This window comes from Gymnogyps californianus, chromosome 21 (assembly GCF_018139145.2).
Source record: "Gymnogyps californianus isolate 813 chromosome 21, ASM1813914v2, whole genome shotgun sequence".
In the NCBI taxonomy this organism is placed as follows: Eukaryota; Metazoa; Chordata; class Aves; order Accipitriformes; family Cathartidae; genus Gymnogyps; species Gymnogyps californianus.
The window spans coordinates 9090179-9117376 of NC_059491.1; the positions used below are offsets into that span (position 1 = coordinate 9090179).

Below are 27198 nucleotides of genomic sequence, written 5' to 3' on the forward strand. Positions count from 1 at the left end.
CCATCGCCGGTCGCTCCCTCAGGGCGGGCGGGGTGGGTGGGGGGGTGTGAGAGGGCCGCGCGCGCGGGGAGGGCGCGCGCGAGAACTGCGCATGCCCAGCTACCGCCACCGGCTCTCACGCACCCTTCCCCCGCCCCCCCCCCCGCCCTTGTCCCTCCGTCACGTGCCACGGGAGCCGGCCCGCTGCTGCTTCAAGATGGCGGCGCGCGGGGCGGGGAGGGGAGGGAGGGGCGGCTGTTGTTGAAGCTTTATTGTTCCCGCGGCGGCGGCTGCTGCCGTCGCGCGCCGTGTCCGCCGCGCCGCTCCCAATAAAGGTAACCATGGCGACGGTGGCGCCGGCCGGGCCGGGGGCCTGAGGGCCGCGCTGAGCTGAGCTGCGGGGGCGGCCGGGCCGGGCTCGGCCCGCCTCGCTCGGCCCCTCCGCTGCGGGCCGCCCCTGTGGGCGTCCCGGAGGGGCTCGGCGGGCAGCTTCCCCCCCCTCCTCCTTCCATCTCCTCGCCGGGCTGTCCCCATCTCCGGCCTCCCCCGCCGGGGCCCGGCCTCGCTTCCCCACCTCGGTGCCAAACCCGCGCGGGGGGGGGCCTGGCTGGGCCCGGGCTCTGCCGCGCCGGCGATGGGGCGGTTTGCCTCGTCCCTGGGGGGGGCAGAGGGACGGGAGCGTCTGTCTTCCCCCGCAGGGAGGGACCGGCTCCTGCGAAGCCTTCCCAGGCGGCCCAAGGAGGCTGAAGGGAGCCTGTGGGCTGCCCTTGCCTGCAGCCTGGCCGGGAGGTGGATTCCCCCGCGGGAGTGCTGTGTTAAATCAAGGCGTGCTTGATAAGTGCTCCACGGGTGGCCAAAAAATTGGAAGGGCTGCTGTCCCTCTCATTTAAAACACTGCAGTGTTCCTTCTGCCAAAGGGAGCTGGTTGATTCCATCACTGCCATGGAAAATATTGCAGGGGTCTTTCCTTTTGTAACCTACACTTAAAAGCAAAGATGCTTCTACCGGAATTTTGGTTCTGCCTGTGAGCCGAAGCCTATCAGCTGGACACCACTGACCCCCCGAAGATGTTTCTCATTAGATGTGCTTTAGAGCCTCTTTGAGCTGTGTCCCCTGCTTGGGCAGAAGCTGTGAACCTCCCAGAAAGTATTTTAAAGGTAGGCAGGGAAGGGGATTACCTTGCTCTTCCATGCCTTTTGCTACAGATTCCTCTCCTTTGCTTTGGACCGCTAATCATGTCTGTTCCTTGAGATGACAGGTTAGAAGACTGACCCATCAAGAGACAAATAAATAGTTTTTTTTTGCACTGAGCCAAGAAATCAGTGGTCTGATCCAGTTTCTTGTGTGATCACTAGCTCGATAGAGCTGCTGCAGAGGAGAAGGGAGGAGCAGGGCTGCCCCTTTCTGTAGCAGCCTGTTCCCAGGTCAGGTTAGATGTGTTATGGAAATGTGCTGTGGTGGGTCCTGGTCAATAAAACCCATCTCCTCCCCAGAGAGGGACAGGCTTGTAGGTGAGTCTCGAGGGTAATTTCTTCTCCTGTGGCGGAAAGGAAGGCTGGCACACCTGATGTATTGGCCCAGATATGACATAAGGCAGCATGACTCTGCAGGTTTTTGGTTAAGAGATCCCAAGTGTCTTGTGTTTGAGGAGGAATTTGGATTTCAAACCCTGGTCCAAGGACAGGGTGATGCAGGAGCAGCCTGTTGGAGTACAGACCAGAACGGAGGTCCTCTCCCAGCCTATCACCCCAGCCTCTGTGCCCTGCTCATTCGCTCTTGTTTCATCTCTCTTTCCAGTATATTTTAAGTTAACTGCCACTACATACCGCTTAAAGAAGGTGCTGAAAATGTCCCTGTTGTCACCCAGACCGCAGCACAGCAGTGACAGAAGTCTTCCGGGGGATGGAGGAGGCGAGTTGGCTTCCTGGGGTAAATGCCCTTAGGCTTTTACATTGCTGCATCCTTCTTTGTCTGTGTTTTAAAGCAGCTGCGCTCACGTTTGAGGAGTTGTAGGTCCTTTTGCCTTAATGGAGTTTCGGGGCTGTGGAGGTGCCTCTCTGATGGCCTGAAGTAGGAGGTGACAGCGGTGGAAGTCCAGGTGCCTCCTGGCTTGCTGTCTCCATAGATTCAGCTCACAGTAATTCTGTGTACTTTACTAACAAGTCTGAGGGAATCAGTCCCCGTTTTGGGCTGACCACGCTTGAGAAGTGTCATTTTAAAGCTTTTTTTTTTTTTTTTCCCCCTGGGTGCTTGAAGAGGCCTTTGGATCAAGGCACTTTACGGGTGCATTGTGCCTTGTCTGCTCTTGGGTGTAGGAACAAATATCTTTAGCACTTCTCCTGACAGCAAAATGGATCACAAAAGCTGGTCAAAGTAGCGTTTTAAAAAGAAAAAAAAAAAGCCACTAATAAATTACAACACACAGTCTTCTCTGATGTAAACCTACCTGACAAACAGGAGTTCAGATGTCCAACTTTTGTTTTTTGAGGATGTTATGGGAACCTGCAAAATATGATTAGCACTTTCAGTGTTTTTGGGCACAGTGAGACATGGATGAGCAGCAACTGGAGCAAGCTTTGGCTGTTGCTTTGGGTTTGTGCTGGTTTTCCACTGCGTGATTTTGTTCTCTTGTTGGGGCAGCCCTATTCCAGGAGGGATTGGCAGCAGCCCTCGCTTTGAAGAGTAATAGAATACCTGCTGTTAAGAGTTGGAGCATACCTATTCGTTTTTCAATCTATTATATTTCCATTCAGAGCATCAGTGCAGACAGATAGCCCAAGTGTTGTGTGTTTTTTGAGCGGTATATTCTGCTGCCTTTAGAGACCGCGGAGCACTGAATTTAGTCAAAGTGTTGCTTATTTTCCTCTGTTATCTGTCTGCACTGATGCTCTGAACTGAAATAAAATAGATTGAAAAACAAATTGGTGTGCCCTGGCTCCTCGTACTGGATTTTACGCTATTCTCTGAGAGAGCTGCCTGCTCTGGCCCTTTGGAGCCCCCCAGAGAAAGGTAATGACCCCTCAGCCTCTTTCAACACTTCAAAGACTGAATTACTTCTGGTGAGAGAGGTAAGAAAATTGAATTGCAGTACATGATTTTCTGGCTTTCCAATAACCCTCTTTGTAAGGTCATCATCTTAGTAACAAGAAAACAGGAAACTGGTAAACACACACAAAAAGTATTCAGATTCTGATTTAAGGCTGTCACTGTCCTTAACTCCTCAGAGCTAAAAACAGAAAGTTGCCCATCGCTTGGAGGCTGCTGTCGTACCCGAGGGACTGCAGGGCCAAGGAATGTGAGAGAACGAATCTCAGCTTTCTGCCCTGCTGCATTTACTGATTGATGTGAGTCTTTTGAAATGAGCCTTTGAGTAAGTGCAAAACGGGCAGTGATGGGGTGAGCTCCTCTCACAGGGGCAGGGAGCCTTCCTGGGCTGGGACCTGCGCTTACTTCAGTGACCACTTTGGATTTTAGCTCCCTTGAGCAGAAAGCTAAGAGTGCAGGGAACAGGAGGGTGGTTGGGCTGCTCCTGTGAGACCCTCCGATCAGCTCTAACAGAAGTGGCATTTACTTAAGATGGAGAAGTTGGATTCTTCCATTTTGCTTATCTCTTCCTGTCTACTTTATTTCTTTCTGCCTGCTTTGTTTTAGCTTTTTAGAGCTTGTATAGGAATTGCTTTCTTCTGCTTTGGCACCGAGTGTGCAGGTTGGTCTTAGTAAGCTTTATTACCCGTCTGTGCATTGCATTGCACTGCACTGTGCTGTCAGCAGAGGGAGCACAAGGCTGTGGGTTTGTGCCTTTAAAGAGCAGTGTGATGGCATTGCTTAATTTCTTGGCAGTGCAGCAATAGTTGTTGGGGTTTTGGGGTTTTTTTTTTTTTTTGAAAGCTAAAAAAAGCCTGCTCCATGTGCATCCCAAGGAAGAATTTCAGGCATGAAACACATCTTCAAGCTGGCTACTGAGATGCTACTAATCAATGCAGGAACTAGCTTTTGGCATTATTTTATTAATGCCAGCGGATGTGTTGACCAGCACCTTGTAAAAGCCTTTAATTATGGCAGCGAGGGGTGTACAGAATCCTTTTGCTAAGGCCACGGTGGCATTAAAATTCTTTCTGTGCCTTGTGAAGGACTTTCTGATGATGTGAGGTACTGTGGCAGCCTCGTAACTGCAAGGGAGGGATGGTCTCATCTGTGCATCTTTGGAGCACCTATCTCTGTAGCGTCTAATTGCTAAAGTGCTCAGTGCTGTCTTTTGATGAACCTAGTGACGTGGATGGCTTTTGAATCTGTTGAATCTGGATTGAAGTAATTATATGAATAATGAAGAGAATTAATTTAATTTGGAAACTCCTTTTCAGTTATGTAGCTAGAACTGGGTGTTCCTGTTTCCTCCTTCTCTGTGAAGAAGCGTTGTTCCTATCAACATATCCTTTTCCTGTTCTAATGTAGCTTAAAGAAAAAGACATGAGCCTCTCGAACTGTGGAGGTGTATGAGGAGAGAAATACCTGGGAAGAGGAAGAAAGAGCTGGAACTGGACGGTGGAGGGTAACGTTTGGTGCAGACCCATTCTGGACCTCCTGTACTTGGGAGGTTCAGAAGAAGAAGGGGCTTCTTTGCTGAAGTGGATGTCCTGAGAGCAGTCCTAGGTGATAACTACTGCTTAAGGTTGAACAGGGGGACATTTATCAACATGTGGTCGAGCAGAGCCTTAGGAATATTAGGCATTTTTGAAAATGTGACTCAAATTGATTGACTTTGCAGTCTCACTGGAGGTCAGTGGAATGAAAACTCCTAAGCCACCTTGGTGTTCTTCCTGGGAAGCTGGCAGGACAAGGCTTAAGGTGTCCCTTGATGTTCCTCAAAAGATTCATCGTTCTTTTGCAAAGCCCATCTGGAGGGCAGCTAAGATAAGCAAATATCTCTGTCTCCTCTGTCCCCGCTTCTGACTCAAGTGAGCTGATATTTTGCAATAGGGCAGTGCTCTTGCGGCTCAGGTGTCAGAGACCCCAGAAGCAGCCTCATAAAAAACCCCAGTGAGCCTGGCTCCAAAGAGGATGCAGAGAAGCAGCTTTAAGCTGAAAAAGTAACAAATGGCTTTTTCTTACCAGTGGTGCTGGCAGAGGCAGATGGCTCGTGCTCTGTAAGCACTCATTGCTGCTGAAGTATTAGTTACCTGCTCTCAGAGGGATTCCCAGTTCAGCCCAGTCCCCCAGCCAAATCTCCCAAAAGCCGTCTAGAAGATGGCTGGGAAATGAAGCCAGACAAATTCGGGTAAGAAACGAGGCATGTAATTTAACAGTTAGAATAACTATGGCAGTGTAGGGTCCTCCCCCTAAAAATCAGTTCTTATCATGACTGGGCACCTTGCTGGAGGAGAAGCTTAAGCCAAACCCAAGTTACTGAGTCCGGAAATCTAGGAGGCAGTGACGGATGAGAAATCAGATTGCTGGTGGTGGTCCCTTCTGGCCGTAAGCTTTGAATAAAAGCCTGAAGCATGTTCTAAGTAGGGGGCAATTGCCTTGAGGATGGTCTTGGCCATCACCCCTCATTAAAAAATGTCTGTTCTCTTTGGCAGTACTGGATCTTTGGGTCCCTATAATTAAAAGAGTAAAATTTATTTAAACAAATATGTCTGATCTAATCAGGACACATTTTCCAGTGCTCTGAGTTGCTGTAATAAAGAAGAGGAGGTGCTGCTAGGCTGCTTAGAGCTTTACTGTTTTGAGCTGTCATGGGCAAATATGTCTTTTATATTCTTGCCAGGAATAGAGGGAGCAGACGGTGCTGCTGCTTCTTCCAGCTTGCCACGGTGGAAGCGATAGGTTTTATGCAGAAGGCTATTCACGGCAAAGTGAGCAGACATCTCTTCCAGGACATCAATGTTTCCTGCTTGTCCTTTTGTAGGAAGAGCCACAGCTATTATTAATTAACCAGCAGACCCAATTCATCTCAGATACTGGAAGTCCTTCAGCTCCAGGGAAGGAGTGGGTGGACTAAAACTGCTATTACATTGAGCCTGGCAAAAGAAACGGGTCTCTTTCTTCTCCCACGACCAGCAGCAACTCCACTGATGGCAGCTTGGTTACTCGTGATTTACAACGGCGTGGGAGGATAGCAGACCCTGCGTGTTTAATAGGCTGGAAGTGCAGGTGGCCGGCCCTGTGCACGGGTGAGGGGGTGGATCTGGTACTTGCAAAGTAGCGGAGATGAGCTGCAGACCAGACAGCCTTTGGTAGCGATGCGCCCGGAGAAGCTCCGGCTCCTGGGAAGTAGGAGGGTGGGGTATCAGCGACTGCTTAGGTTTCCCTGCCTTCCAGAAAAGGACCTCTCTACCCTGTGCTCTTGCTTCAAAGGTATTCAGATGGAGAGCATGACACCTCTGCTTTGAGGTGATGTCAAAACCATCTGTGATCTTATCCTGATGATTGAAAAGCAAGTTACATGGTGCTTCATCTTTAAAGCACAGGGGAGCTCTTGGCTGAGCAGGAGAGTTCCCATGCATGGGTGGTATCCACCAACCAGTTGCTCAGCCGTCTGTAGCTTCGGTATGAAGTGATGTCTCTTGGCTCCTCCTGTCTTCCCACAGCCACCGCAGGCAGAGCCATGCAGAAGGACAGCTGCCTGTGGGCAGGAGGTCCTGCTTCCCACAAAGTCTGAACTCCAGAGGGGTTGGCACCTTGCGGGAGTGAGACGCCAGCTCAACCTGCGCCCAGCATCTGCTTGCAACTTGCAATTTGGTGCAAGTTGGGAGGTGCTCCGAGCCTGCTTTTGTGCAAGACAGCACTTCAAGGTGGTGTGTAAGCATCGGCTCATTAAAGCTCGTGCCCTGATGATAGGCAATATTACCTCTGTTCTCTACAAGAGAGTAGGAAGCTGAGTGCAAAGATGTTCAGCAGTTGAAGGTCATGTAAATCATGTCCATCCAGGTGCTCTTCCTCTAGCGCTCATGCTGTTTTGCTTCAGCATCTTTGCCAGCACTAGTGGTAGGCATCCTAGTGTGTAGACAAGGCAGTAACATCTTTATCTTGTCTAGCTTAGATAAAAACTCCAGATATCCCGCTGATAAAAACTCTGTTGGCAGATGTCCTATCTGTTCTCCCTCCTGCAACGAGGGGGGGAAACAGTAAAAGGGAGGCTCTGGTAGATGGGATTAGGGCTGTGAACTTCTGCAAGAAATTACAGCTTGGGGGAAGACTTGTAAATGGATGAGTTAGGACCGTGGTGTGCTGAGAAGGGAGGTGCTGAAGGCCCTGGGCTGCAAGCAGACCTCTGTCTCTAATGCTCGCATACCCCTGCTGATCTTAGCAGTGATGTGGGGGGAAAATTAACTGGTCCCGAACCACTTAGTGCTTTGCAGGTCAGAACCAACACCTCAGATTCTCCTCTGTGTTTGGTAGGTGGTCTGAGCAGGTCTTCCTGCACTGCTTCCCCACCTGCCCTTTCAGAAGCCCGCTGCTGAATTCAGCATCAGCTCCAGCTTCTGGATGCAGGCAAAGCCTGGCACTGCAGTGCCTGATCTGAAGAGCGTTCACACCTCCTTGAGCTGTACGGTAGGAGGCACATCAAGGAGTCTCTTCTCCCTTTTTATAGCTCCTGGGACTCAGTACTCATTCCCAAGCTCTTTCTGAAGTATTTATATTTGAACAATATCTAGACTCTTCAGCTCTAGTAGGGTAAGTTGCTGAATTTGGGGAGTGCGAGTTCAGAATGGGGCCTCTTGCTGTAACCACTGAACTGCAGCATAGTAAACTACTAGGAGGTGTAAACTGAAAAGTAATTTTTGCTTGCTCTTTCTTTCTGTCTGGCTACTAGCTGAGCAAAGTGCTAACAGGATCCTTTTTTTTTTTTTTTTTCCCCACTAGCTGGGCTTTGTGAAAGCAGTGTGGAGACCCCGGCGAGAGGAGGCCAGTAGACTCTGGTGCCATGGAGCTTCCCGGTTACAGCAAGCAGCTGCTGCAGCAGCTGTATGCTCTCTGCAAAGAGCAGCAGTTCTGCGATTGCACCATCTTCATTGGGAATGTTCATTTTAGAGCACACAAGGTGGTTTTGGCTGCTGCCAGCCTGCTTTTTAAATCCTTGTTGGACAGCACGGACACCATCTCCATCGATGCTTCTGTGGTGACCCCTGAGGAGTTTGCGCTTTTGCTGGAGATGGTGTACAGTGGCAAACTCCCACTGGGGAAACACAATTTCACCAAAGCTATCTCCGTGGCAGATAGTCTGCAGATGTTTGATGTGGCTGTTAGTTGCAAAAAGCTCCTCAGGGACCTCATCAGTGGCTCTACTCAGGACCAGGTAGTGAGAGAAGTCTCCAGCCAGGCAGCAGACTCATCTGGAAACCATGCTGAAGCTAATAACCTGCCCCAGTCTGAAAAACCTGATGAAGGAAAAACAGATATCCTCCTCCCTAAGAGACTTTCCCCTTTTCCTGGCCCTGTAGAAGCAGAAATGGAAGCAGATGTTTCTCCTCCTGGCCAAGAACTTACTGTGGATCACACCTGGGTTCACCAGGACGCGATGTCGAGTGACTCCAGATCCCTCCGGGAGGATTCAGGCTCTTGTCCTGATCAGCCTGCGCGTGCCGAGCAGGGTGGCTGTGTGGAAGAGGAGCTTGCTGAGCCTCCGGAGGAGAAAGGAGGAGCAAGGGATTTAGGTGAGACTTTACAGGTCTGGGCACAGCATTGGCTCTTATTTGCAACTGCGTTGACTCATGTTTTCCTGTTATGGAGGATCTTTTCCTCTGTGTTTGTTCTTTTTAGTTTGCCCTGGGTTGAGAGCAGCACCAACATGTACCCCTTTTCTGCAGGGACTTTCTTCCTTTGCCACCGTGCAATACTCTCCTTTGGCCTTTGCAGTTGCTTCACGCTCACCACTTTACCAGCGCAGTAGCGAGCAAAAGTTTTCTTAGCCATGCATGTGATTGCATCTGACGTACAGTGGGATCTGCGTTAGTGCAGGACATGGGGTTGATAAGGCAATCTGTATAACAGTAAGTGAACAGAGTTGCCTGCTAATGCTACCTTATCCTTTAAACTCCTGTTCAGCATGGGAGGAAAAAAGAGGCTGTACTGGGTTTAAAATAAATGTTCCATTTATAACTGGTGTTAAATAAACTGTTGGTTTTCCCTCCAGGCTGCGTGATATCTTTAGAAGGGATTTGTGAGTCACAGTTTCCCTATTATAGCCAGTGCTGGTTACAAACTGATGCCTTTCAATCACATCATGCTTTCTGTGAGTCCCTTCAATTAGCAAATAACTCATCTTGTTTCTCTCACACAGCAGCAGAGAGCAAAAGCTGTAAACTGGATTTCTTTCTTCGGTATGAAAGTGTTTTCTCCGAGGCCCTTTCTGATGCCCGAGCTGTGCTGAAAAGACTAGAAGAGTGCAGAGAAATTGATGCCTCTCAAAAGGAGGTAGGTGTGTTTACTTGGCTAAATGATACAAGTTTTTTCTTCACCCTGCTGAGGGCTAGAATAGTTTGTGCCCTGTTTAGGAAATTGTTTCCTGGGCAACTGGGGCTCTGGTGCCTGGTTGTTTGAAGGACAACACATGCTCACCTGAACAACACCCTGGAGAGAAGCATCTGTAAGAGCAAGCTGCTTGTGCACGTAGGTAAAGAAGTATGCGTCCTGCCCTGAAGACATCTTCGTTGTCTTGTAGGAGAGCTCCAGCACTTATTTCTCTCCTCCTGTTTATGGCATTTTCTTCGGGAACTGTATCGACTTGTAAACAACTGACATATGAGATCCCAAAATAGACTTCCCGAGCCCTCAGCGAGGGCTTGCCGCGGAGCATCTGCTCTGCTCTGCGTATGGCAGGCTGCTCGTGGGGAGTGTTACGGGGGGGGGCTACGGGTGCCACCCCGCGGCGCTTCTCCTGGCAATGTGCCACTTTAAAAGCAGTCGTCGCTGATGAATGATGCTCGAGTTACTGTTGGAGGGGATATTTGAGTCTGGTGCTTGGTTAATGCTGAAGGATACTCTGGGCTCTGAACAATGGTAGCCAGATACCAGCTCTCGTACCGGCTCAAAGGCACCACAGAAACAGCAGGTTACGTCCGTATTGGTTTAGCAGTGGTGCAGGAGGAGATGGAGCTTGGAAATGATCGCGGCGGGTCCGGGAGGGCACTCATGCTGGCTGCACGCTGCTGTGCGATTGCAGGGTCTGCGAAAAAAGCTGTGGCCTCTATGGAGTGAGGATAGGACTGTACTTGCTCTCCTCATGCTGGCTGTTTCTGGTTTTTCATACCAGGCTGCATGAACTGCCCTGCGTACCTTTTCTGTATGTGGAAAAATGAGAGTGTGACTGTTTTCTTGCCGGCTCTTCAGTGGCTCCGTGGTTAGCTGACCTTTTGAAGCCGAGAAATGCTATTCCCTAGGTCGGGGGCCTGCGATGCTGTCTAGGTTCCCATGCGCTTGGTGGCTGGGAAACTGTCTGGATTCAAGTCCCTTGGTCCCTCCAGTACCGGTATGACCATGGGACATGGGACATTTTGGCCGTGGTGGCATTCTGCTTTTAAAAACCCAAGGCAACATGTTTATTAGAAAAAAACCCGTATGACAGCAGGGAGGAGAATTCCCTTGAGTTGGGGAGCGCAGGTTTCTTTTCTGACGAGCCTTTAAATGTTCACGGAGGGAAGCCTGTGTTCCCTTAGCTGCTGACCCTCCTGATGGTGTTGAACTTAACATCTCTGGGGCTTTAGGAGGGAAATGTGGGTCCTAATTCATGTTTGTAGCAGCAAGCCCAAGCCTGGCTGGGCTGACAAGCACCTGTGAGTGCATTGCTCTCAGCATGCCTGCACGCCCCAAGAAAGATAAGGTTTTTGTATGTTTGTTCATCGCCCTGATCAGAAAAATATATCAGATTTAAGGTTTTACCTATTCTGCACCTTGGCAATTGGAGCAGAGCTGGGGAGGGTGCTGTGCGATGTGGATGGGCGCTGCCAGAAGGGATTTGGCAGCTCCATGCACCCGTGCCAGCAGGCATCACCCGTGCCGGCATGCCTTCCCTTGCCCGCTTGTGCTGCCTCTGCGGTCACAGGGCAGAACCGCACCTGCAGAGTGCCCGGGCAGGCGTGCTGCCTTGCTTCTGCTCTGCGTAACAGCCCCATTTTTCTATTGCTTTGCAGTAACTGTTGTTTCATGTTTCTTCAGCACCTCCAAGACCCAGCAGGTGAGGTTCGCAAACCCGTGCCTGGCCCTTTATGCTCCCAAATGAGCTGTTGCAGCAGGAGCCAAGCGAGAGGTTGTGGAGCTCAGAGACGGTTTGGGTGTCTGACTGCAAAACGGCAGCTGGACAATTTTTCTGCAGCTATAAATAAACGCTGAATAAAAAAGAAATGGATTTTCTTTAAGCCTTCCCGAAAAATCACTTCTCAGCTGTGACAAGCATGAAAAGTGTCAGCCCCAGGGCAGTGGGGTGCGCTGACTGCAGCCTGTTGTAAGCAAGGGCTCAGCCAGCAAGGGCTCAGCTTCAGCCAGGGCTGAGCCAGGGCTTAGCCACTGGGACAAGCGGGACCTGTGGGCACCGGCACCGAGCCTGGGCTCTGTTTCCAGCAGACGGAGAGTAGCTTTTTCCCACAAGAGCCCGGTGTTTTCTTTGGGGGAAACACAGCGGTTTGTTTTTAAAGTCATGCTTAAAGTGCAAGTTCAGCTCCAAAGAGCCCAGCTCGGGTTGCGTAATTAAGGCTGAGATTGTGCCAGTGGTAGGTGTCAATGGATTTTTTTTTTTTTTTTTTTAATTCTCTCTCCTTCCCCCCCCCCCCCCCCCCCCCCCCCCCCCCCCCCCCCCCCCTTTTTTTTGTAGTATTTTGCCAGTCATTTCCTTGAAGTCTCTTAGGTGCCTTGGGGCAAGTAAAAGTTGGTCTGGAAGCCAGGGAGATGCTGTTTCTTTGCACTAAGCAGTCTTGCTGGGCATGCTTGCCCTGCTGCAGGGGAGATCTCCCATCCCTCGTGCACGTCCTTCTTCTGCTCAGGAGCCTTTTGTGGGTGGCTTATCTCTGTTGGCAAGCAGCGATGTGTTTTGGACAGCAAAGCCTGGGCAGTGTGGGGGCTTGCGGGTGTTCGTGGGGGTTTTGCAAGCCTGCCTGTTGACACCGAGGCTGTCCTGGTGTTCAGGCTCCTCTGGTTTCAGTGGGATTTTGCCTGGGACGTAGCCTCTGTATTTCTATTCCTTTGCTTGTGAGCTCGTCCCTGCATGGGTGCCTTGTTCCCTGCAGCGTTCCTGTCTGCTCCCCTCCGGTGTTGCTGCCTTATTTCCTGCTACCTCCAGTGGAGATTTTTAGGTCGTAGGGTTTTTCCCCAAGGAGGTTTGTGGTGCAGGGCTTACTTTTGTGAGAATTGTTGCTTCTCTCTAAGTTTGATGTTACATTCTGCTCCCTGGGCTGAAAAATGCGGATGAGTTGCTTTTCTGTTGAGGGAGATGTGATTTTTGGGGTTGTTTTTGTTTTAGAGTCTCTCTGTGTATCTCACATAAACTATTCCTATCTAATTTGGTTCTGGCCTGGATGAAACCTGCTTGGAAATGAGAACAAGACTGAAATTGCAGTAATTTGGGTAAGCGTAGAAGAGCTTTGCTGATGTCAAGTCTTATTTTCCTGTGCTCTCTTAGAGAAACTCAATTCAAATTATTGCACAGCTCATTTGTTCCCTCTACTACTGGGTTCAGATGGAGTGGGGGAGCGTTGATTCTCCCGCGTAGAATAAATGTCACTGCGCTTGTGGATCATTTCCATTGCCTATGGGCCTGTCCAATTATTGTCGTCGTTCGTTTGCAGCTGCAGGGATTTCTGGTTGCGGCAGAAGAAAGAAGTTTCCTGTTATCTTCTGCATCCTGATTAGGAGTGATAGGTTGTGAGGGTTTTATTTTGTAGTGGCAGAGCTGGAGAACTTTTTTTCCCCCTGTTCCTGGTGTACTTGTATGGAAGTTTAGGCTGAGCTTTTGTTCCTGTTGCGTGGAGCAAGCAGGGGTCAGCGTTCTCCATGGAGCGTTACTGGTACTGGGGTGTCCCTTGTCAGTCACGTACAAATGCAGGCTTGAAAAAAAAGCACTTCAGATTTCTGAACCAGAAATGGGAACGTCATTTTTCTCTGATTATTGTATGCACAGTGATAGTTGATTGACTTCATCGTGCGGTGATAGCCTAGGAGCTTCTCTGTGGTCCATATGTGTAGAGCCAGTCCCTGTGCTGACCATGCCACCAATGCTGCGGGCAGTGGCTTTGCCTGTGCAGGTTTCCAATAGCTTTTTTATATTTGCTTCACCTTACGCACATCAAAAAGTAACCAGTAAAAAAACGCAAAGCAGCTTGCATTCACAGAGGACTGATGATTATGTCTCTGGAATTTTCCCCACGGTGCCCAGCCTCCTGCGGTCAGGGACTTTGCATCTTGCTGAATGGCCAGTGCAGCTCTCCTTGGGGATCGGAGGTGGCATTGAGGTACTGGCACAGGATTTACCACGTTCAGGGATGAGTCTTGTAACTGAATGTGCCTTGGCTTGCGAGGGAGGGGTCTGAAGGGAGCTGGCTCCTTCTGTCACCCTAAACCCCATGGCTTTCCAGCTGGTCTCTTGCAGACCCCTCCCCACCACCCTTTGGGTGCTTGCATTCATTCTAAAGCAGATGCTTGAGGAAGATCACTTGGTAATAGCCACTAAAGTGGCTTTTTGCTGGGATGTGCTCTCACAGTGGGAGCAGGAGCGTGGATAAGGCATGAAAAGCCATAACCCTGCTCACCCACCTGCAGGGAAGAGGCTAGTGGCCAGCTGGGCTAGTGGCTGGGCTGACCTGCCCTCCCTCTCTCCCCACATCCCTCTTTAGTCTCAGTTATGGGCCGTTGCACTCTTGAGTGGGATGTGCCTGACTTGCCCGTCGGGTTGAGATCCTCTCTGGGTCCCAGGACATCCCTCAGGATGGCACACCAACTGAGTTCAGCCCAGCCCAGGCTCAGGGTCGCTCCCTGCAGGGCCAGCCACCAGCTGCTCTTCCAGCATCCCTGTCCCCACCCAAAAACCCTTAATCTCGTGATCGTGTTGGAGAGGGGGGTGAAGGTCTTGGAAGCACTGGCTTACTAGGAGTGTTGTGGATTGGTGTGAGGAGGGAAATGAGCGTCTGGCTGGGAGGACACAGCGCTAACTCAGCTCTTGCACGTTTCAGAAGCAGGCTGTGGCTCTGCAGCGAGCAGCCTTGTGCATCTTCCTACCCAAAGCAGCAGGGTACATTGGAAGGAGCAGGAAATAATAAGGAGCAATGGGGCAGAGCAGGAGAGCGTGCTGTGGGGCAAAGGGACACAGCAGTGTAGGAATTGATTGTATTAGGAAAGAAATCTGGAAAAATGTGGAAGATGCAGAGATGATATGGAGATAGGAGACCTACCTCCTGGGGCGTTACCTGCAGGGATTCCTGTTCAGAGCTTGCCTTGGGGCTGCCGTGGAAATGGGGAGGTTTGAGATTAACTGGGGGAGCTGTTTCATGGTGTGTGACCATTGCGGTACTGAGTCAGGAGTGTTGTGGCCACCAGAACTGACATCCTCAACTGGGACCAAACTTCTCGGTGGACATTGAACCTATTTGGTGGCACAGCTCACGCTTAAGCCAGGTCTTGGTGACTCGGTTTCCCTGCTCAGAGGTGGTCTCTTGCTCCAGTCTGGAAGCTGGATGTGTGCTAATTTGTGCCAATTTCTCCAAGAAGGGTTTTGCAAATGTCCCAGGCAGTGAAAGCCTGATGGATCAGGCTGTAATGTGTGGGCACATTATGACTTAAGTGGAAGCTGGGATTCCAGCTAATATCAGTATTTCTCTAGTTTTTTCCAGGATCTTTGGGAATTGTTAGTGCTTCAAAGTAAGTCTAAAATGCACTGTGTGCTCTTTCAAAACAATGCTAAAAGGCTGTTTTTCCCACTAAGCAACATGTCCGAGGAAAGGTCTTCCGGAAAGAGACTATAAATAGCAGAACCTTTCAGTTTCTGAAATCTCATTTCTATTAACCAAATCCATGCACTGAGGAAGGGATGTTGTCTGGAGCTCTGGGTAGCAATGCTGTGCTGATTTTAACTAAAAAAAAAAAAAAAAAATTAAAAAGAAAAAAGATATTGCGACAACACAAGCTACTTTTCATCCATATTAGTAAAAACATGTATTTGGTAGGGTGCTGAGCACCTTTAGGATGGTGAGAGTCAAGATATGTTGTGTTTTACAGGATCATTTTGATCTGGAAGGGGCCAGGCATGCAAACCTTGAGAACAAACATGATCTGGTTATCAAGTCTCATTACAAATTAATGTTTGCATTAAAAAAATACCTTTAAGCTTGTTCTTCAGCACGTCTGTGGCATCTCCTTTCTTCCTTTATAACAGAACCCTTCATGTCCACGTCTCTCTGTTCAGCAGGAAAAATGCCGTTAGCGGGTAAGAGCTGGGACTCCTGCAGCTTCTCCTCTGTGGATACTCTTTGCAATAGGTCATTGCACTGTCACGCTGCCCTAATATATGAGCATTTACACCTGCTAGGAAAAGCAAGTCCACCATCCCCCTGGTGCGGCCCCGAGCAGTTGCATTCAGTCTTTTTATCATAGAAATAAAAATGACAATGACAGCAGAAAATGGCCGCTCTCTCTGGAGCTGGGCTAAGCTCTCCACTTCAAAGGTACTTTTATAGCATCCCTGGAGTCTCTAATAAAGGATGCCTGCTCTGAAAGGCTGGCATCTCTCCTGGAGAGCTGGGGAGCGTGTGTCTTTAGGGGCAATATTTACAGCGTTAAAGGGCTCCGGGGAAATGGGAGCAAGAGTTACAGCTTATTTCTTTTCCTTTTATTTCCATAACTGCGCAGGCTTGTTTGCCTCCGGTTGCTGTTTCGGGTCACTGGAGTGGATTTTGGAGCCCTGGGCGTGATTGCCAGGCGTGCTGGGAGCCCACGACACTCAGTTTGCATGCCTCCTCTCCAAAGCTTTCTCTAGGAGATGCAACTCCATTGTGACTTGAGGATGGAGATTCCTGAAAGTCCCACTTAAAATGCTCTCTGCTTTCTGTGAAAGTGATCTCTCCTTGTTCTGCAGTGAAATCTAGTATTCCCTGCTCTAGCCTTGGGCTTCCAAAGTAATGGTGTTTAAACCATGTTTTATTAGGTCTCTTAGACTTATTGGCATTTGGCTGTTAGGGGAAGAAATGAAGAGATGTTTGGTGCTGGAACCAGCTCCAGTTTGTGGGACTTGCTGTAAAGATAAGGGCTGGCAGGCAGGGCTTGCTGCACTCCTTCCCGGGGCTGGTGGCCCCAGACCGGAGCTTGAGTTCAATGGTGTGTGTCTATGTGGTTATTTTTTTGTTTTGTTGAATTTTTTATCCCCTGAACAAAACCCCCAGCATTCTGCTTTTTGTGTCAGTTTGCGTAGGGCACTTGACTCTGTTATTAAAAGCTTGCCTGTGTTTGCCTGTTCTGTTGTAGGCTCTGGTTGCCTGTCTGGCAGAGGCAGGGGAACAGTCGGTGTTCAAGAAGCTGCTGAGCAAAGTGAAGGATGCTCAGACCCTGGATGCTCAGACCCTCGTGTCTTTACTGAAGCTGTTTCAAGACGCGAATCCCAAGCTGAGAGCGGCTTTGCTGGAGAGGGAACAGGGCAGTGGAGAAGCCCTGCAGCAAACAGGTAGAGAATTGGGTGCAGCCTCTGGCAAAGTGAGTGGGCAACCTTACAGGCAAAGCAGGTCTCCAGAAACCCTATGTCCTTACTCGAATGCAGGAGGTTTATCACGTGCTGGCCAAGATCCTGGAGCGTTTCCGTCCTGCAGCAGCGGGGTGTAGGCAGTGCAAGGCTCTTCCCATCGCTGCCTGGAGGGTTGGATCGATGGCTGCGCAGCCAGCATGGGTCAGAGCACAGCTGAGCCTCAGGATTGAAAGCTCCTTTCTTACTTGAGTCTGACACAAAGCAGTGGCCTTGCAAACCTGGTGTTAACCTCCAGCTTGCTTTATGGCTTTGTGCTCTGTTAGATAAATGAGACGTTTTCCTTTCATAGAGTTTAAAGAGAATAGTAAAGTGGTTTTTCTCTGCTGCTTGTGCTTGGGATGAGCTTTGCTATTCACTTAGATCTTTCACAGAGTCTCACTCGCTTCAGGAGCCTGTCAGTTCCTTCAGACTGACTTGTTTCTTCTCTTGTGTTTCTGAATCCTTCTCCCCCCAGAGAGCACAGATGAGGGAGAGACACTGACCGCTCGCTTGCTGGGACGCAGGGAGGAGCTGATCCAGAGTGTGACACAGCTGAGCCCAATCGTAGAGTTCTTGGAGGCAGCAGAAGTGGGATTCCTGACCGCCTCGGAGAAGCGGGTAAAAAAATCTGAAATAAGGAAAACTCTGTGGGTGAGGGGGTGTGTGTTTGTCTGCAAGGCAACTCTTACCGCATGGTTTGCCAAGTGATGTGCTTGCCTCACCTGGCAATTTCACCTCCCTTTTGTGCGGCACGGACTGCACACGTGTGTTGTCTCAGGTCCTTCTGTGCTGAACTGTGGGAGTAGTGAAAGCTGAGCTGTGAAGGCAACGTCAAGACCGGGATGGACACTGCCTGGCGCAGTGTCACGCTGCCCCTGCAAGCTGAGCCTGGGGCAGAGGAGGTGCCTGGTACTCCTTGTAGGCCCTGAAAATGCCTTTTTGTGAGCTCAGAGAAGGCTCTGTAGTGGAGTTTGGTTTCAGCAGAACCACTAATACCTCTGTGCTGCCTGCTTGGCAGTTACGTCTTTGTGTACGTGGTCATCAGCTTACCTTTCAGCTGACTCTCCCAGCTTTAACTCTTTTCTTTAACACTTATTGCACAGTTGCCTGCAAGAGTAGCGCATCCATTGACTTTTTTTTTTTTTGATGTGTTGAATGCAGCAGTTGGTGCAGAGGACTGTTGCTTTCCTGTAAGCAATTGCATTATGTATGCTGATTTGCAGAAGCCATAAAGGACAAAATACTGGCTGCTTTCCTTTGTGTTTTGAGGGGAGCTGGCTATACCCTGCCTATGCAGCTGAAACTTGCAGGGTGCCCTAGCATGCTGTGTCCAGCACGCAGCTTGCAGACCTCCTGTCCTAGTTTGTCACATCAGTTAGTTCCCCTGACGCAGGATTATAGCGAGTGGAAAGCACTGTTATGCTCAGTGGCATGAATGATGTCTGCTTTCTGTCTGAGTGAGCCTGACCAGAGCCACGACAGGTAGGCCAAGAACCTCTGCCCCCTCTCATAAGTCCCTCAATTAATGTCTTGCTCACTTGTGCACAGTCCCTGAGCAAGTGTCCAGCGTGGAGCGTCCCTGAGTATGGGTGCAGCTTGATGCAGGAGGGCCAAAGAAGGTGCTACCAACAGAGGCATCTGCCTTGTTCTCATGGGCTAGGGTGTAACTGGCGGCTGATGAATTTTCTCCTCCGAAAGCAGCATGGCTGAGCCTGGAATGGGGATGTGAGAGGAGAGAGCGAGGCGTGAATGCAGCAAAGGACTCGGCATCTGCTGAGGATATTGCGGCTGTCAGCAGAGACCCGCGCGGGGGTGCCTGCAGCTGAGCTCCTAGCCGTGAAAGCTGCATCAGCAGTGGGGAGATTAGGATTTTTCATATATGCCTGTTCATGTTGCAGTGTGGCCTTTCTTTTAAAGGCTGCACCTTCTCCCTGCACTTTTCTTTTTGTCTTCATGAAATTAGGTAGTTAAAATGCAGCCATTTTTTATCGCCCTTCCCATTGAAAAAAAAGAAAACAAAACCCAACGATAAACCAAAACCATTCTGCCATCATAATTCTCCTTGGGCACAGGATACAGCCTTTAATTGCATCATCATATACTACGGGACTCCTGCCTCATTTGGAGAAGGGGTAGTGTTATTCAGTATTTCTTTTTATCCTCTTCAGTCACTCTATGCTCCGTTTGCTGCAGAGCCTCCAAACCCTGCTCCGAATACAAAATCCTTCTCCTCTCTATGGGATCCCTTCGTGCTCTTGTTTTAGCCCGCAGGTTCCCAGCAAATAACAAATGTATTTGGGGAGCACTCCAGTGAGGCTGGGTGCATAGCTTTTTCCCTGCTGTGGCACAGGAAAATAAGGCAGAAATTGCCAAATGTAGACTGACCTTGGGGGGTTCCCTTTTTTTCAGGCTTGGTTTATTTGTTTATTCCCCCCCCCCCCCCCCCCCCCCCCCCCCCCGACAGGTGGAAAAGTGCTTAATTATTTCAGAAGTTGAATTGATTAAAACGGTGAGCCTGTGGCATATATGCAGTTGAGATCTCTGGTGTCTCAAGTGCAGTCCTGGGAAAATGAACATGGAATTAGCAGCCACCTCTGAAGGTTTCGTCTTACCTGATTCATCCAGCATTGCACTAGATCCTATCTCTGCCAGCCCAGAGCTCTAGTTCTCCGAGGGTTCATAAAGACAAGGCTTCCCTTTTTCTTCTCACAGTCACTGCCTCATTAGCTACACATTTATTCAGCAAGACAAGCGTGTGTTTTACGTGTAACAGCCTTTGTTCTAGGCAACTGGGTTCTTTCTGTGCCTGGTCCAACCTGTGCATGGAGCAAGTCTGGTTTTCTTTGCTGGAAAACAAGTACATGATGTGTTGTGCAGCCTCTTTGTAAATCCTTGTTTTTCTGGGGAACTTTTTACCTAGCATTTCTATTTTTTTGAGTGCTTAACTTTGTGGCTTTATTAGTGTTTCTGTAATGTGGGGAGGTAGGGTAGAGGATTTGGGGGATGGCTTGGATGCATATTATCACTTAAAAGAAATAAACTCGGATACAAAGGAAGAGCAGGTAGCCTCTCATGCATGGTGTCCCATGGCTTAGGTCGTTGCAGAATTCAGAGTGACCAGTCCACAGTACGGCCCTGAACCGGAGCATCAGAGTGGCTGGTAAAAACACCCGTCCTTTCCTTCTGTCCAGGCTCTCTTCTAGAGGGGACTTGGGTATTTTGAGCTATGTGCTTTCCCTCCCCTTTGGCTCCAGTGCCTGCACAGCTTGATACTCAAACCAAACTGCTTCAAGGCTAGAACAGGTATCAATGACAACACAAGCAAGGTTACTGGCCATTGCAGGAGCGATCTTAACTGGATGCGCTGGGGGACGGAGAAGTCCTGCTGCAAGCAGAATGGGGGGATGTTTTTCAACTGTCTCACCCGCTGTCGTCAAAATGAGTTTCAGAATGTCAGCACCGCGTCTCCCACTGCCAGGGACATCACTTCTGCGCCTGTCGACACTTGCCTGGGAGCAGTGTTACAGCAGGAGCTCCCCAAAAGGATGCTGCTCTTGTACCTCTATTTGTGTCCTCTTAAAAGAGGACTTCAGACTGAGCGATCCAGTCAGCTCAGTGTGCATTAGATGGGAGGATATGTCAACAGGTTCACTAACAGAGTTTTGGCTATAAAAGGACAGATCTTTAGAAATGAGAGAAACTAATTAATGAGATCAGCTGCTTGTAAGAGCGCAGGAGGAGCTGTTGGATTACTTTCTTTTATGTTAAAGGTAGGAGAACTGTCTGAAGTTTGCATCCTGAACAAGAGAGCAGAATTTGTATGAAAGGTTACAGACCTGAGTGAATTAATAATTTGAGGAAGAGTATTAGGACCTGCAAGGAACGGCTGAAATGTCTGACAGGCAAAGAAATGTACTTTAGAGGTATGAAGAGAGGCTTGTGGCACATGAGACTGCTGGGCATCATGGCATATATTGTGTCAAGCAACAAACATTTGTCTGACCAAGTAAAGAAAAAGAATAATGAGAGGAGATGACCCGCAAACTCATGGCTGAGCCTAGGGCCAAATCCAGGAGAAACACAGAAACAGAAATTTCCTGCAGCTGAAGTGAAATCACAACTCAAAGGGCATCCCCCAACAGACTGGAAGAGCTGACACACACGGCTATGAGAGCGACAGCAAGGTTTATTACTGTATTTTCCAAGTTGAGAGCGGTCCCCACAATTGATGACCGGGACAGACATGTGGGAGAGGGAAGCAGTGGTCTAGGCAGTCAGCTCTGTGGATGCAGAGGAATATGTGTTGGGACAGGCTGGAGGGCACATGTAGCTGACGCACTGCGTGTAAGCAAAAAAAAAAAAAGAGAGAAAATACAGCAACGGGTGTTCAAGTAAATTGTTTCTGTCTGACCTGGAATCTTTATTTGATGAGATAAACCTGTGTTTTTTCTGCCTCAATCTAGACTTGAGCAAAGCATTTGAATTTCATGTGAGGAAATTGTTAAACTAGAGGAAGCGGTGATATTAAAAAAGTTTGTATCTTATTGGGAGGTAACTACAGATTGTGCTGAAGGCAGGACTGACAGGTTGGAGCAAGGTTACCAGTGGGATTCTTGGCGCTTACTTAATATTAACACTAATGTTATTGACACAAAAATATCACAGCATGCTTAGCAAAACTTGCTGATGAGCAAAACCAGCATCTTTTGTCCACACAGAGGAGGATCTGCAAGAGGGAGAAGAATTACATGGCTGCAGAACTAAGTAGTGAGAATTGAATGACGTGGTAGTATAAAGTGAAGGACGTGCATTTAGATGCAGTAACGAGAACTAAGAATTAAGACCTCATCTGAAATTTCTGTGTGCAGCTCCAGTCTTGTTCAAAAAAGATGAATTCTTATTGAAGCAGAGACAGATCTGCAGTCGTAAGATCAGGGGAGTGGAGAAGCTGTTTTACGAGAGGAGCTGCCTTATTTAGACAAGTGAAGTGAAGACAGAGGGAATATGATTGTGCTCTTATAAAGAAATTGGAAAGGAAGGGTAGGGTAAACACCTCAGAGAGTTTAGAAGGCTTTTTAAGCTAAAAGATAATGTTGGCACATGAACAAATGGGTATACACTGGCCATGAATAAATTTAAGCTGAAAATTAGAAGAATCAACAGGGGAACGAGACTGTGGAAGAGCTTTCCAACCAGGGGAAAGGGAGCAAAAATGTAACTAGTTTTAGGACAGATCTTAATAATTTTATTAATGGGACTGTGTAGTGTCATGCTTATGACAGCAGGGAACTGGGCTGGTGACCTACAGAGTTTCTGCCAGTCCTACATTTCAAATGCTTAGGAACACAGCGTTTGCAGAGAGGAGGTCAACCTGTATTTGTCAACTGGCTTTCCCTTGTAGGAGCCTTGAAGGTGTTATACTGGGATACTAGAGCTTTTCCAAGCTACAGTGATTGCATCTCACATAAGAGATGTCTCATGTGGCCTTGTCATAGAAATAATCATTCAGTTAATAGGATGCTTATTTAAATAATGAGTCTTTTTTTTTTTTCTTTCCTGTCCATCTCTGTCTTTTGGTGACAAGCAGAAAAATTGGGGAAACAAGGGAAAAGAGACTGCCAATTTAAAAAATATTTGCTAAAAATATTAAATGAAATATTGTTTTGAACCCTGTCTTTAAGTCTATTTTTGTTTCCTTCTAAAAAACCTTTTTGCTTGTCAGCCACTCCCAAGAGCTTGGTGGAAGAACCCACCAGGGTAGTTTTCAAGGTGACACACGTCAGAGATACCTGGGATATGTTTAGAAGTTCCTGTAACTAGCACCCCATAACACCTCCCAGTTAATCAAATTAGTGGAAGCCGTGGATATGGATTTATTGCAGTACTGTGTACTGTGATGCTGTTCCTGTTTCTCTGATCTCTATTCAGATCCGAGAGTTTGTAGGAAGCTCTCACAAACAGGTTCTTGGCTCTTTCTTTGTCACAGATAGTTTTGGATTGCTGTGAAGGCGGCTCTCAGAGGGAAGCGATGGACAATCTGCTCAGGAAAGTGGATGAAGAGAAAACCCTGAAAGCGGAAAGTTTGGTCAAACTTCTGGGAGCCGTGAAAGCATCATTCCCTGATCTCCACCTTCTGCTAGACAACTTGGTGGCAACAGCAAACGTCTCTGATGGCAAAGGTGTGGGTATGCTAAACTTCAGAGCCTGGGGGCTCAGTTCAGGGAATTGCCAGGAAGTTTGGATGCTTGTCTGGACTTCAGTGTGCTCTTATAATCTTACTTTCATGTAAGGGAATGGGATGGCCATTTTATTCAAACAAAAATGGTCTGGGAGCACTGGGGTAGGAGGACTATGCCAACAAGAAGGCCGGCTTTGCAATGAAATGAGCAGTGTGGGGCAGAAGCCTGTTGGGCTCCTTCCTTGAGTTTGACACTGACAGGGTGGAAACTAGGATGTCATCTCTGGAAAAGAGGAGAACTGTTCCTTCCAGTGTCAAATTACTTTTTGGTTTTGAGTCACTTAAAAGCAGCAGCAGCAGCATGTGTCTTCATAATAAATAGAACAATTTTCACGTAATAAATGCTTCATAGGTGTAGGTGTCTTTACCAAACTCCGGTCCATTGGTGACTTTAACTTATGGTACTTGCTGGCTTTGAAAGCAAATACCTAAAACTTCCCCAAAGTTGTAGATGTCTTGACATTAAATACAGACAGTGTCTTACCTGGCTGCTGTCTTTGTGAATTCCTTGTGATTGAGGGAGATTGTGGGGAAAATTTAGTCGGGCTGTGCTCCTGTCCTCGATGCAGGTAGCATTTCTGCACATCGAGGTCACTGACTCGTGGTCTCCTGTGTGGAGCAGAGTGTGCTGATGGGAGTCCCGCACTTAGTGTCCCCATTAGACATCATTATCTTGGACAGCTAGTCCCCTCCTCCTGTTTGTTTTGGTGGGGTATTATTGTTTGTTGCCTGCCTATGGTGGTTCAGGGACTCGAGTCCCCGTCTTTTGATGGGTGGGACAGCCTTCCAAGTTTGGGTGGATTTAGGCATGCCTCTGAGCAATTCAGATAGAGAGGCAAATTTCACCAGCTCTGAAGTCACATAAAAATTAAAAACTAAATTAACATGCAGTGAAATGTAAATGAGTGTTTAATAGAAAGCAAAACTGTGCTCATAATGCTGATAATTTCCTCTGTAGCAAACGTTCCCAACAGGCAGTTTGCTTTGTCATTTGTTAAGCACGATTGCTTTCTTGAAACACCAGACTCCCAACATGGTTAATTATCTAGTGGTAATACCCATTCCAAGGAGGAGCATTCCTTAATTACATAGAGCTGAATCTCCTCAAATTGCAGCTTGAACAAACAGAAGCACAAATATTTCTTATCGTGGAAATAAAGAGGGAGGGAATGATTTGAGCCACTGACGGCAGCGTTTGATGTCCTGTGCTGTCCTGCTAACAGAAAGGAGGACATCTTGTACAGTGGTGCGGGGCATGCTCTGGTTATGGAGCTCACCTTGGTACGGCAGCAGAGCTGAGAGTGCATTCATAACAACTCAAACTTGTGTAATAAAATCAGAAACATTCCGATGGGAGAAGGGGGAAAATATTTTTATTTGTAAACCATCCCCTGATCCATGTGGGGCACATCCAAGTCATACCTAAACCCTACGGAGCTCAAGTGCTTAATGAGGTTCCCTTAGCTTTGCTGGGGAGTAGACTCATGTCTCCAAGAAGTCTTTGTCCAGGGAGTTTTTCATATTAGCTCAAAATCTTCCGTTGATTATTCCCACAGCCTGCCATTGCCTCCTTCACTATCCTGGAGAGCTTTCTCTTCTTACCCGGCACTGTATGTCTTCTAGGTCTCAGAGACTATTTTCTTTTCACCAAGCTGGGTGTATTTAGGTGCTTTTCTCCCAAGTAGTGCTGTGTGAATAATAGACTGTTCTGTTTGGTACTGAACCAAAATGATTAAAAGACCTAAGCACACAAACAAAAAACATGCACAGATGTCTTGGGTGAACTACAGGTTTTTTTTGTTTTGGTTTCTCCTACAAAAGTGTAACTATGCATCTTCTCCAATATAGTAACTCCAACAGTGAAAAAAATCCTTTTCAGATTCATCTATTTGGCAATTTCCAGTTTTATTTATCAACTAATCTAGCGACAAGTACAATCATATACTACTTTTGGTACACAGTATATTTTGCCCAAGTCTCTTCATTATCCTGAATAAACAGTGTTCCTCTTTCTTGAATTAGTCCATTATGTGCTGATACTGGGGTGTCTTTAAAGGGTTGTGGTGTTACTCTAGAGTCATCGTTTCTCAGATTCATCAGGGCAAGCCTCAGCAGACCCGGCTTGGATTTAGATATAGGAGGAGGAAGGAATGAGGTTAAAGTTGCATTTTTTTGGTGTAAGGGAGAGAAGAGGGTGTTACTGCCGCTTTGCAATCACAAGTCTGGTTTGTGTTCCCTTAACATTTTCACCAAGGACAACTCACCCGCTAAGTTCTTGATTACCTTGGACCATCTGGGTGTTTGTAAATGTTAGTATGTTTGATAGTCATGCACCGCTGAGACGGAGCATGTTGCAGAGCTCCTTCTCGGTGGAGTGGATCAAGGACTCTCACTTACAGACCTCTTTCAATGAAACCACAATTAAAGAGTCAGTAATGGGGTCTCCTTGATTCCAGGCCATCAGAAGAGGCTGATGAACATCTCGAGGTGTTGTCTTCACAGACAAGGCCACATGTTTACCTGCTGAACATGGCTGAAAACTGAGACTTTCTTCTTCTTCTGGGCTCAGACCAGGACTGAGTCTTGGAAGGCATTTGGGTGCCAGAGATCTATTTCTGTAGGCACGTGTGGGCAGAGGATATTCTGTGTTGTCTTTGATTTGGAGTTTTGATCTGTCGTGTTCATGCTCTGCTTGAAGGTGAATCCAGGTGTACTGAGCGTAAGGCCCTGAGCATTAGTGACCCAGGGAGAACTGGCCGCCTTGGCTTTTTCGGTCTCCCCTAGCTCTGAAGCCCTTTGGGAAGATGCTGCAAGCTGAGCTGTTCTTATTTTCATTCACTTGCATTCAGCCAAATGGAGCCCGGAGGATTACGGAGCCAAACTGTTGAGACGATATCGAGAAAACTTAGTGGAGCTCCTCACAGACACCCAGATGCTGCTGCAGGGCATCTCTGCTGCACAGAGCCTGGCTCCTGCTGAGAGAGAGGTAAGCAGTCTCCTGCATGTGTGCAAGCAGATACTGAGCTTTAATCCCCATCTGGGATCCCTACCAAGTCCTGAGGACTTGATTTACGACCTGTCATGGCTTGGTTTCGGGCAGTCCTCCAACAGGGCTTGGTTTAATGATTGCTTAGTATCCCATAGCAGGAGTGAAGCAGGTAACGTATATGAAGCTGAAGGTTGGCGAGTAAGGGTGGCTGATTTGGGCCCTGAGGAGAGATGCTCAGCTTTGGAGTGAGTTGAGGAAATGGCTGATGTGTTTGGGTGAAGAGCTGGGCTTCCAAGTGGTCACCACTTGAGTTGCACCATAAGCCAGGTCTTCAGCAGGGCGGGAGCAAAGGAAGGCTGGGTCTGGGGTGAGCCACGGTCGTGTCTAAGCGTGACACAGGGCAGATGGATGGGGTCCCTTGTTAGTGCCTCGCTGTGGGTCTTTCCAAGGTAATGGAGCAGGTTGTGAAGCGTGAGGCCGGCGGTTTCGCCTCCCTCGTGTCGGCAGCGCTGGAGGAGCGGTCTTTCTCGGTCTCTGCTGTTTGGCAGCTACTGCTGGCTGTGCGGGAACCTGCACCGCTGAACCTGCTCATGGAGGAGATCCGGAAACAACCCGGCGCGGAGTTTTTCTTCCAAGCAGGTAATGGTCTTGGTGTCCCCCCACGCTCTCCCTGAGCTTCTCCCGCTGCTGGCAGGAGCTGCTTTCTAACTTCTTGCCCTCTCCCTGACTGGGAACCTCTTTTCTTCCGATGCGTCTCAACACTCGTGTCCTCGGTGAAATGGTTGGTTGGTTGGAAAAGCACTTTGGTCTGCAAAGGTGGCTGCTTTGCTTCTGGCTCTGTGCCTTCAGGTTTTGTAATGAGCAAACCTTTTGAGAGCTGGCCACCATCCTGCACTAATAACCAGCTGGAGGCCCGTCAGAAACACTGAAAGCACGTGTTTCATCGGAGGTCTGTGTGCAGCCACCACCCTGTCCTTCCCAGAGCCTTGGCCTTTGGCTTTCAGTTTTTCTACCTTAAAAGCTAAACTGTGCTTTTCCACCAATATTGTTGTCAAAATCTCATGCAAGTGTGAGGAGCACTCATGTTGGTGGACTTGTAGGGCAGGAGAGGAAGGCTGTGCAGGGCCCAGCTGTGTGTGCTGGCCCTGTGGGCAGAAAGCTGGGGATCACCTAGCTGCCTCCATCCAAACTCCTCTTCTCCATGCCCTCTGTGCTCAGCACAGAGAAACCAGCACTTCTGGTGCATGGTGCATCTGGCTGCTTTTTACGTGGCTGTCCTCAGATGAGGCAAATTGT

The 27198-nt window shown here is 48.6% G+C and overlaps 1 protein-coding gene across 5 annotated transcripts in view; it reads left to right on the plus strand.

Annotated features, from left to right (window-relative positions):
- The first annotated feature begins 281 nt into the window (after positions 1-281).
- The window catches only part of ZBTB40 (zinc finger and BTB domain containing 40), a 41325-nt gene continuing 14408 nt past the window's right edge, over positions 282-27198 (plus strand). For 3 of the 5 annotated variants that reach the window (XM_050909275.1, XM_050909277.1, XM_050909279.1), the window contains exons 1-8: positions 3272-3323; positions 7846-8636; positions 9263-9396; positions 16423-16618; positions 17151-17293; positions 22662-22854; positions 25763-25899; positions 26352-26541. In XM_050909275.1, coding sequence (XP_050765232.1) covers positions 7907-8636; positions 9263-9396; positions 16423-16618; positions 17151-17293; positions 22662-22854; positions 25763-25899; positions 26352-26541 — 1723 coding nt within the window. In that variant the 5' untranslated portion in view covers positions 3272-3323; positions 7846-7906. Of the gene's footprint in view, positions 315-3271; positions 3324-7845; positions 8637-9262; positions 9397-16422; positions 16619-17150; positions 17294-22661; positions 22855-25762; positions 25900-26351; positions 26542-27198 lie in introns of those variants that run through there. The other 2 variants (XM_050909276.1, XM_050909278.1) reach the window with 2 other exon arrangements.